General features: G+C 42.3%; 1 protein-coding gene across 1 annotated transcript in view; it reads left to right on the plus strand.

The window, feature by feature from the left end:
* Window positions 1–302: 302 nt before the first annotated feature.
* The window catches only part of LOC115144453 (renalase-like), a 47,842-nt gene continuing 36,071 nt past the window's right edge, over window positions 303–12,073 (plus strand). The window contains 2 exon segments of the mRNA XM_065002310.1: window positions 303–396; window positions 3,174–3,332. Of these exon segments, the coding sequence (XP_064858382.1) occupies window positions 303–396; window positions 3,174–3,332 (253 nt within the window).

Here is a 12,073-nt window from a genome sequence, read left to right on the forward strand (position 1 = left end):
AAAACTCTGGAATGGGTAGGTGTGTCCCAACCTTTGACTGGTACTGTATATGGGAGACATTAAGAGATGTGAAAAAACATGGTTGTGTTTTCTTGTGCCTCAGGTAGGGGTATCTCAAACTAAATACCTTTTTGAAGGTTGGCCACCAGACTAATTATGGCAATATGTTACTAGCATAATCAAATATGGACATATTTTACAACATTTTACCAATAATATTTGTAAGGGGACTCAACAAATGTCAATCCATTGGTGTCTGTTTGTTCTGTCAACTTTGAGCAAGTTATTCTTTGGATTCCAATATGGCTCTCATCTTCATCATCACATTGTGTTTCAGTTTCTATGAAGAGCTGCTGGCCCATGGTGTTCTGAAGCCACTGTTGTCCTCAGTGGAAGGCGAGGTGATGGATGGAGGCCATAAAAACTATGTCACTCCCAACAGGAGTGTCGTCCATCGTCAACCATTTCCTCAAGCAGCCAAGGTAGCCCTGTCTCCTACCCTTTTTACCTTTTATTTGAAGAGCACACATTTCATGTCTGTCTCAAATATCTTTGACAAGGACCTTGTTGGAGATGTGATTTGCTTGTGTCGTTGTCTATTGAGTATAAGATAGCAGAATGTCATACCAGGTTAAAGTCATGGAATGTCATACGAGGTCAAAGGTTGCAAGTCGTCAACCGATTAATCGGAATGGCTGATTAATTAGGGCCGATTTCAAGTTTTCATAATAATCAGTATTTTTGGACACCGATTGTGGCCGTTTTTTTTGTTTTTGTTTTACACCTTTATTTAAGTCAGTTAAGAGCACATTCTTATTTTCAATGGCGGCCTAGGAACGGTGGGTTAACTGCCTTGTTCAGGGGCAGAACAACAGATTTTTACCTTGTCAGCTCTGGGATTAGTTTTTGCAACCTTCCGGTTACTAGTCCAATGTTCTAACCACCTGCCTTACATTGCACTCCACGAGGATCCTGCGTGGCAGGCTGACTACCTGTTACGCGAGGGCAGCAGGACGCCAAGGTAAGTTGCTAGCTAGCATTAAACTTATCTTATAAAAAACAATCAATCTTAACATAATCACTAGTTAACTACACATGGTTGATGATATTACTAGTTTATCTAGCGTGTCCTGCGTTGCATATAATCGATGCGGTACCTGTTCATTTCTCATCGTATCACAGCCTACTTCGCCAAACGGGTGATTTAACAAGCGCATTCGCAAAAACTGCACTGTCACCAATGTGTACCTAACCATAAACATCAATACCTTTCTTTAAAATCAATACACAAGTATATATTTTTAAACCTACATATTTAGTTAATACTGCCTGCTAACATGAATTTCTTATAACTAGGGAAAGTGTGTCACTTCTCTTGCGTTCCGTGCAAGCAGTCAGGGTATATGCAGCAGTTTGGGCCGCCTGGCTCGTTGCAAACTGTGTGAAGTCCATTTATTCCTAACAAAGACCGTAATTAATTTGCCAGAATTGTACATAATTATGACATAATATTGAAGGTTGTACATGTAACAGCAATATTTAGACTTGGGGATGCCACCCGTTAGATAAAATACGGAATGGTTCCTTATTTCACTGAAAGAATAAACGTTTTGTTTTCGAAATGATAGTTTCCGGATTCGACCATGTTAATGACCAAAGGCTCATATTTCTGTGTGTTATTATGTTATAATTAAGTGTGATTTGATATTTGATAGAGCAGTCTGACTGAGTGATGGTAGGCAGCAGCAGGCTCGTAAGCATTCATTCAAACAGCACTTTCGTGCGTTTGCCAGCAGCTCTTCGCTGTGCTTCAAGCATTGAGCTGTTTATGACTCAAGCCTATCAACTCCCGAGATTAGGCTGGTGTAACCGATGTGAAATGGCTAGCTAGTTAGCGGGGTGCACGCTAATGTCGTTTCAAACGTCACTCGCTCTGAGACTTGGAGTAGTTGTTCCCCTTGCTCTGCATGGGCCGTGGCTTTAGTGGAGCGATGGGTAACGATGCTTCGAGGAGGGCTGTTGTCGATGTGTTCCTGGTTCGAGCCCAGGTAGGGGCGAGGAGAGGGATGGAAGCTATACTGTTACACTGGCAATACTAAAGTGCCTATAAGAACATCCAATAGTCAAAGGTATATGAAATACAAATGGTATAGAGAGAAATAGTCCTATAATTCCTATAATAACCTCAACCTAAAACTTTTTACCTGGGAATATTGAAGACTCATGTTAAAAGGAACCACCAGCTTTCATGTGTTCTCATGTTCTGAGCAAGGAACTTAAACGTTAGTATTTCTACATGGCACATATTGCACTTTACTTTCTTCTCCAACACATTGTTTTTGCATTTTTAAACCAAATTGAACATGTTTCATGATTTATTTGAGGCTAAATTGATTTGATTGATGTATTATATTAAGTTAAAATAAAAGTGTTCATTCAGTATTGTTGTAATTGTCATTATTACAAATAAAATAAATTAAATTCGGCCGATTAATCGGTACCGGCTTTTTTTGGTCCTCCAATTATCGGTATCGGCATTGAAAAACCGTAATCAGTTGACCTCTACTATCAACAGATAAAGGAGGGGGATATCCAGGCCTTTTAGAAAACATTCACAGGAATTGAAGCCTACAAAACCTAATAGTACAGTGTTAGCAGATCAAATCACAACCCTCATGCAACAACAGCTATTTTATTTCCACTAAAAAGAGGTTGAGGGCTCCATCTATATTTTTTCTGGATCTCTATGGTGCGCCTAACCTGGTTCTTCATCTCTAAAGAGATTCTGTAGTCTAATTCTGGAATGTGAACTCCGGGTCCTCGGAGAGAAGAGCTGTGCATCCTTGCTCTAATTTACTATCTCATCCTGTGTTTCCTCCTCATTGTGCATCATTTGATTACTGTTTGTGGTGAGGTAACATACTGTTCTACTCGTCTCTTGCCACCGCCATGTGCGGCAGAGTGTGTGTGTGTGTGTGTGTGTGTGTGTGTGTGTGTGTGTAACCATCTCCAGGCTGTGTGTATCATTAACCACAAAGTTTGAATCATTTCCCCAGTGATGCACAATCAAACAGGTTCTCTGTATTTGACATCCTCTCTGGATTTTTCCTCACCGCCTCTCTTTCTCTCCTTCTCTTCCTCCGTCCGTCCCTCTCTTTCACTGGAACGGTGAGGTGCAGAGGTGTTATTTAACCACCAAGTCACCCACATCTACCAGAATGGCGCGAGCTGGGAGGTGTGTCGGAAGGGCACGGCCACGGAGCAGTTTGACGCTGTGGTCCTCACCGTGGCCATACCGCAGATCCTACAGCTGCAAGGAGACGTGGGCTCCTGTGAGTATTGATCTACCAACCATCCGCTGATGCACAGACATATGCATGGTTAGTCATAATACTACACAGCTCCAGTCTTTGAGGGTCTGTATGTGCTGTATGCTGCTCCTTTTTCATCCTGGCCTTTTATCAATTAGGATCCAAGGAGGTTAAAAACAGCTGGACTGAGGATCTTGAGGGCCTGAGTTATGTACCCCTGATATACTGTACACTGAGTGTACAAACATTAGGAACACCTACTCTTTCCATGACAGACTGACTAGGTGAATCCAGGTGAAAGCTATGATCCCTTATTGATGTCACCTGTTAAATCCACTTCATTCAGTGTAGATAAAGGGGAGGAGACGGGGTTAAAGAAATATTTTTAAGCTTTGAAACAATTGAGACATGGATTGTGTATGTGCCGTTCAGAGGGTGAATGGGCAGGTCAAGATTTAAGTGCCTTTGAATGGGGTATGGTAGCAGGAGCCAACTTGACACAACTGTGGGAAGCATTGGAGTCGACATGGGCCAGCATCCCTGTGAAACGCTTTCAACACCTTGTAGACTCCATGTCCCGACAAATTGAGGCTGTTCTGAGGGCAAAACGGGGTACAACTCAATATTAGGAAGGTGTTCCAAATGTTTGGTATACTCAGTGTATATACAGCCTATGGTGTATATACAGCTACTTAATTTTATGTTCATGATGAAGCTCCCCATCATTCCTCTGACTTAAGAAATTGGATGTTATGAGAAATCTTTCTTGATATTTGCTCCTCACTCCAACACATATGTATGAATGCATCACTCTGGCCTCTCCAGACAGACAGACAGAAAGACAGCTGACTGGCTGGACGGTGGGTGAATAGGCCCCACCAGTAGACCAACAAACACAAAGCCTGTCCTTGGCTGCCACACCGCTGTCCGGGTCCCTCCAGTCGCATGTTAAATCAGTCTCCAGCTGTCTCTCTGGCTGCGAGGGGCTCGCATCCACAGCCAAATTTGTATTCTCCAAGTGAGATTTCGAAACCCTAACGCAGTGTAGTGTAGATTCCTAAAGGACAAATATGGAAATGGGAGAGGAAGGCATAGTCCTCCAGGGTGTGTAGAGTTTCTTGGAAACGGTGAATAATGCAGAGTGTGAGCAGAAGTCGCTGCATTCCACATGAGCCACTGGACTGAAAAGGGGAATAAGACAAGTGAAAACGGTGGAGGAAAAGTGCCTATTGCTATTAGGGTGAAGAGATGGTCTAAGATGCTGAATTCCGAATGACTAGTTTGGTATCACGCACAGTATGTTGAGGATGGTCAAAGTAGGGCAGTACAGTCGTGGCCAAAAGTTTTGAGAATGACACAAATATAAATTTTCACAAAGTATGCTGCCTCAGTTTGTATGATGGCAATTTGCATATACTCCAGAATGTTATGAAGAATGATCAGATGAATTGCAATTAAGTGCAAAGTCCCTCTTTGCCATGCAAATTAATTGAATCCCCAAAAATCATTTCCACTGCAATTCAGCCCTGCCACAAAAGGACCAGCTGACATCATCTCAGTGATTCTCTCGTTAACACAGGTGTGAGTGTTGACGAAGACAAGGCTGGAGATCACTCTGTCATGCTGATTGAGTTCGAATAACAGACTGGAAGCTTCAAAAGGAGGGTGATGCTTGGAATCATTGTTCTTCCTCTGTCAACCATGGTTACCTGCAAGGAAACACGTGCCGTCATCATTTGCTTTGCACAAAAAGGGCTTCACAGGCAAGGATTTTGCTGCCAGTAAGATTGCACCTAAATCAACAATTTATCGGATCACCAAGAACTTCAAGGAGAGCGGTTCAATTGTTGTGAAGAAGACTTCAGGACGCCCAAGAAAGTCCAGCGAGTGCCAGGACCGTCTCCTAAAGTTGATTTAGCTGCGGGATTGGGGCACCACCAGTACAGAGCTTGCTCAGGAATGGCAGCAGGCAGGTGTGAGTGCATCTGCACGCACAGTGATGCGAAGACTTTTGGAGGATGGCCTGTTGTCAAGAAGGGCAGCAAAGAAGCCACTTCTCTCCAGGAAAACAATCAGGGACAGACTGATATTCTGCTAAAGGTACAGGGTTTGGACTGCTGAGGAATGGGCTAAAGTCATTTTCTCTGATGAATTCCCTTTCCGATTGTTTGGGGCATCCGGGAAAAATGCTTGCCCTGAGAAGACAAGGTGAGCGCTACCATCACTCCTGTGTCATGCCAACAGTAAAGCATCCAGAGACCATTCATGTGTGGGGTTGCTTCTCAGCCAAGGGAGTGGGCTCACTCACAATTTTGCCTAAGAACACAGCCATGAATAAAGAATGGTACCAACACATCCTCCGAGAGCAACTTTTCCCAACCATCCAGGAACAGTTTGGTGACAAACAATGCCTTTTCCAGCCTGATGGAGCACCTTGCCATAAGGCAAAAGTGATAACTAAGTAGCTCGGGGAACAAAACATTGATATTTTGGGTCCATGGCCAGGAAACTCCCCAGACCTTAATCCCATTGAGAACTTGTGGTCAATCCTCAAGAGGCGGGTGGACAAACAAAAACCCACAGATTCTGACAAACTCCAAGCATTGATTATACAAGAATGGGCTGCCATCAGTCAGGATGTGGCCCAGAAGTTAATTGACAGCATGCCAGGGTGGATTGCAGAGGTCTTGAAAAAGAAGGGTCAACACTGCAAATATTGACTCTTTGCATAAACTTCATGGAATTGTCAATCAAATTCTTTGACACTTATGAAACACTTGTTATTATACTTCAGTATTTCACAAAAATATCAAGACACTGAGACAGCAGACTTTGTTAAAAATAATATTTGTGTCATTCTCAAAAGTTTTGGTCACGACTGTAGAGGATGAGTTGGTGAAGCGGAGATATCTTCCTGAACTGTGCTGCACTGCGAGTGACAGTTAAAGCTGGGAGGTACACCTGAAAGGAACTATAGTCTGGCTGAAGTGATGGTGTCAGCTATGTTACCATATACTGAATGACTGTGACATGTACTTTATAAACAGTAAATGTCAGTCCAATTCAAGATTTGCTGAATCTTAAGGAGCAGAGGGAATAGGTTATTTAAATTTAGACAGAGCCTCTGTAAGTATTACATATCGAATAACCTGTCTCTACAATATTCACAGTGTTGTCTCGAGAAAATTGTTTTTAAAAATTCTCTACTGGGGATCAAATCAAATTGTATTGGTCACATGCTGGTCACATGCAACAACTTTACAGTAAAATGCTTACTGTAGACATTCCCAACAACAGGGTTAAAAAGTAAGACAAATATTTGCTAAATAAAAAAGGAAATAGTAGCACAATTTCAACAATAACGAGGCTACATACAAGGAATACCAGTACTGAGTCAACGCTCAGTGGTACAAAGTAGTTGAGGTAATTGAGATAATACAGTATGTACATGTGGGTAGGGGTAAAAGTACATAATGTGCTGCTAGTGAGTTCACTTAATAGACAAATTCCAAAGCTAGTTAGTCGGCCCAGTTTGACTGCTTTCATTCAAAGCCATAGAAATGACTTCAAAGCCCCCATGACTTAGAAATAGATTTATGGATTCATTTGAGAAATGTGCTCTGTGCCTTTTGGGCTTAGGTTTACTGTGAGAAACTCTATCCATACAAATGGTTCTGCTTTACAGAGACAGGCTGGAGTCATTTGGGAGCATTCTTCAGAGCCCCGGCTCCTTTGTTGTTTGTAATTTATACACAGATCTTTTGACACTTGCATGCATATTTTCTTCTCGCTATAGTTTTCGGTCAAATTAAATCTGACCCAAACGAACCATCTGTCTGCATGTAGTGTGTTGATCTCATCATGGATTGATTGTGTGTATTCATCAGGACAACTGGTTCATTCTAGAACACTCAACATCATTGGGAAAACAATTGTTACTGTATGAATATACACTGTTCATCGAACATCTCATTCCAAAATCATGCACATTAATATGGAGTTAGTCCCCCCTTTGCTGCTATAACAACTTTCACTCTTCTGGAAAGGCTTTTCACTAGATGTTGGAACATTGCAGCGGGGATTTGCTTCCATTCAGCCACGAGCATTAGTGAGGTCTTGCACTGATTTTGGGCGATTAGGCCTGGCTCACAGTTGGCGTTCCAATTCATCCCAAAGGTGTTCGATGGGGTTGAGGTCAGGGCTCTGTGTATGCCTGCCAAGTTCTTCCACACCGATCTCGACAAACTATGTATGGACCTCGCTTTGTGCACTGGGGCACAAACAGGAAAAAGTTGGAAGCACAGAATCGTCTAGAATGTCACTGTATGCTGTAGCGTTAATTTTTCCTTTTACTGGAACTAAGGGGCCCAAACCATTATTCCTCATCCACCAAACTTTACAGTTGGTGCTAGGCATTGGGGAAGGTAGCGTTCTCCTGTCGTCCGCAAAACCCATAATCGTCCTTCAGACTGCCAGATGGTGAAGTGCGATTTAATCACTCCAGAGAACGTGTTTCCACTGCTCCTGAGTCCAAAGGCGGCAAGCGTTTACACCACTCCAACCGACACTTGGCATTCTGAACTTAGGCTTGTGTGCGGCTGCTCGGCTATGGAAACCAATTTCATGATGCTCACGACGGACAGTTATTGTCCTGACGTTGGTTCCAGAGGCAGTTTGGAACTCGGGAGTGAGTGTTGCAACTGAGGAGAGACAATTATTTTGGTGCGCTTCAGTACTCGGCGGTCCCGTTCTGTGAGCTTGTGTGGCCTACCACTTCGCGGCTGAGCCATTGTTGCTCCTAGACATTTCCACTTCACAATAACAGCACTTAGAGTTGACCGGGGCAGCTCTAGTAGGGAAGAAATCTGATGAACTGACTTGTTGGAAAGGTGGCATCCTATAACGGGTGCCACATTGAAAGTCACTGAGCACTTCAGTGAGGCCATTTTACTGCAAATGTATCTATCGAGATGGCATTGCTGTGTGCTCGATTTTAGACACCTGTTAGCAACGGGTGTGGCTGAGATATCTGAATCCACTCATTTGAAGGGGTGTCCACATACTTTTGTATATATAGTGTATATACTTTTTGCCACACTCTGAATAGGCCCGGCAATAGACAAGCGTCCTGTCCAAGCGGTACACATGAAGCTGCCTTATGCTACAGAAACAAGAAATAACATCCTTCCCCTAATGAGCCATTCCGGCTCTTCCAAGCCATGGCTTGTGCAACAAGGCTACTTAAACACTGAGTATACCAAACATTAGGAACGCCTTCCTAATATTGAGTTGCTACCCCCTTTTTGCCATCAGAACAGCCTCAATTCGTCGGGGCATGGAGTCTACAAGGTGTCGAAAGCATTCCACTGTTGTGTCAATTTGGCTGGATGTCTTTTGGGTGGTGGACCATTCTTGATACACACAAGAAACTGTTGAGCATGAAAAACGCAGCAGTGTTGCACTTCTTGACACAAACCAGTGCCCCTGGCACTTACTACCATACCCTGTTCAAAGGCACTTAAATATTTTGTCTTGCCCATTCACCCTCTGAATGGCACACATACACAATCCATGTCTTAGGGCTTAAAAATCCTTATTTAACCTGTCTCCTCCCTTTCATCTACACTGATGGAAGTGGATTTAACAAGTGACATCAATATGGGATCATAGCTTTCACCATGATTTACCTGGTCAGTCTTATGTCAAGAAAGAGCAGGTGTTCTTAATGTTTTGTATACTCAATGTATATTTATATATGTTTAAGACCACCATACATTGGTTTGCCTTTATAGATTAGATGCAAATTATATACAGTATATAAGATATTATTCTAAATGTGGGTGGTAGTAATGACTTTGTCAGATTCATTCATTATGCATTTTATTTAGCAAAAAAGGTCCTCCGAAAAATGTGAAGATGTCAGTGATAGTGGTGCAGTGCGAGGGACTGGACAGAGGAGGGCAGTAACAGGTGTGAGCTGGAGCCAGTCCCTGCCCCCATGAGGATGCAGTCTGGAAGTCATTTAAACAGAATCAAGCTCCAAAATAACCCTTGCTTCACACTTCCTCCTCTGTCCTGGTTGCTCAAAATTCTGAAAATATGAGACACTGATAAATGTGTTGTCATTATGTTGAACAGAGAAATGGGGAATAAGAATAGTCTGCGGATAATGTGCAGAAATCTACCCAAACAGTAATTCTAATAAAACATGTCTAGAAAGCCAAATCATACACAAAAGTGATTTTTTTTCATATCAAATCATTTTTGGCAGCTACTGTATGAATTTTACTTTTGATCTCGCTGAACAGAGTCAATGTGGATTTATCTATTCTCTGCAGACCCTTTTTGAAATGAACAAGTTTATTGGTAAAACCCCTCAGAACCACCTTGACTGAGTCTCCAAAGGGATCTAGTTTTTTTTTTAAGTATCTGAAACCGCAGGGATCTAGTGTTTCTTGAAGCATCTGAAACCGCAGGGATCTAGTGTTTCTTCAAGCATCTGAAACCGCAGGGATCTTGTGTTTCTTGAAGCATCTGAAACTGCAGGGATCTAGTGTTTTTTGAAGCATCTGAAACCGCAGGGATCTAGTGTTTTTTTGAAGCATCTGGTGGTCCAGCTCTTTGTTGTGCAGTTAGTCTTTAGATAATGGTTTCATGTGTTCTACGTTTGGTTAACATAATAGAGATGGTCGAGGTATAGGCCTGTTGTTCTTAAGGTTTCAATATAGCATGGCTCTCTTTGCAAAAAGTGGTACGATTTCCTCCATAGAATTCCTTTTGTGTTGCTCTGGGCAAACTTAGGTTAGGAGTACAGTATGTGAAGACTTACCTATCTGCACCTGTTCCTCTAACTGTTTTTAGTCATAGACTATATAGATTTAGTGTGAATGCATGGCTTTTTTCCCACCTCATTTTGTGGACAGTGTGAACACAGCATCACACTGGATCTGATCACCAAACATTTTGCTCCCTGCTTTTACATGACCGTCCATTCTGGTCCGGATTTGAGCCATTTTTATTACGGTACTGGTTAGCGATTATATCACCTTCATGGTTTTGTTTTCTGCCCAACGGTTATTTTATCATTTATTGTCGCCCTGGATGTCTGCCTAGTTGAGGGCTTCTCTTCGGCCACCTCCTGTTACCTGCTGCACTGCTCCCCGTCTGCCCTGGTCTGTCTCTCCCAGTCTGCTACAGGTGCCCTCGCCACTCTCTTTCCCTCCCTCTCTCCCCCCGGAGATTCGCAGACTTGTTTACTGATCTGCTGTTGGACTATTTGATTAGTGATTCTTGCTGTGTTTTGTATTATTATTTAGGAACGTTTTTCATTTGAAGTAGCCCATTCATAGCCCATTTAATGAGGGTTTAGCGTTGCGTTGGCTACATATCTTAGGTTGTTCTGTTAACTTTGTATGTGCCTAGCACTGTGTTTTCCCCCGTGGTAATTGATAGGGCAATAAACTAACATGCTGCTGTCGCTCGTTTCGCTGTTGTCTGACCTTGGCTTTTACCATGTTGGCAATACTTTTAGAGCCCGTTGCTCTGTGAATGAGGAAATACATGACTGTTTCTCCTTTGTGTTTCGGGAGAAACCACCCTCTTGCTCCGTAAATGCACGTGAGAACTGTGCATATTTCTCCCAAACAACATGGGAGAAATCTGACTCTTGCGCTTACATGTCAGGACTGTTCTCTTGGTGCTTAACCATGTCTCTGGACTTCACACATCTCCTGAAATATGTGGCCTTAAAGACTAGTGACTATGGATTGTCGTTCAAGTCCCGTCTGTAAAAAAACCCGATCTAGACTTGCCATTATCTTGCTGCTTCTACTGTCTGGAAATGTGCAATCTAACCCAGGTCCTGACATTTATACCCCTGCCGAAGTAAGTAGTCAGAGTGGCCTAAAGTTTCTGCAAATGAATGTAAGAAGTCTTCTGCTGAAGCTTGGCGGTCGTTCTAACTTCTGTTACCAAACCTAAGCAATTTCAATATCTGTCTTTGATCCTAAACCTCGTCTCATCTTTAGATATTGTTGTATCTTGTTGTTTATAGACCTCCATCTGCTACTGCTGGCTCTCTGGATTGTATTTTGTTTCAAATTGTTATCACAGAATGTCAACTCTGAGTTTGTCCTGATGGGTGATCTGAATCAGGATTGGTTAGCATCTAGCTCTGATCAACTCAAGATTTTATGGAATACCTATAATCTCACCCAGATTGTCAACAGTGTAACTAGGTTGATTATAAAGTATCCTCTTTGATTGATTTGATCTTAACCAATACTCCTCATCGTTTCAATGCTTCTGGTATTTTTGCAAATGACATTAGTGATCACTGTGCTATTTCCTGTGTGTGAGATGGTAAAACTAACTCCTAAGCAATCTCCACGTGTCATTATGAAAAGAAACTAGAATCAGTTTGATATTCAAGTTTTTTTACATGACATATCTAGCATGGAATGGAATAGAATTGAATTAGTCCCTGATGTTGAACTAGCCTTATCTTACTTCCACAACACATTCCAGGATGTATGCAATAGGCATGCCCCTTTTAAAAAAAAATCCGGATTAAGTGCAGAAAGAACCCTTGGTTTACTGATGAATTTACTAAAATCATAAGGGAACGAAATGCTATGTGGGCTACAGCAAGAGGATGATTGGATGTCTTTTAAATGTCTTTGAAATATGGGTGTGGCAATGACCCGAAAACTGAAAGCATACCACTACCTTAAATCTACTTCGGATAATTTAAATAATCCCTC

This window comes from Oncorhynchus nerka, linkage group LG16, assembly GCF_034236695.1.
Source record: "Oncorhynchus nerka isolate Pitt River linkage group LG16, Oner_Uvic_2.0, whole genome shotgun sequence".
Lineage (NCBI taxonomy): Eukaryota > Metazoa > Chordata > Actinopteri > Salmoniformes > Salmonidae > Oncorhynchus > Oncorhynchus nerka.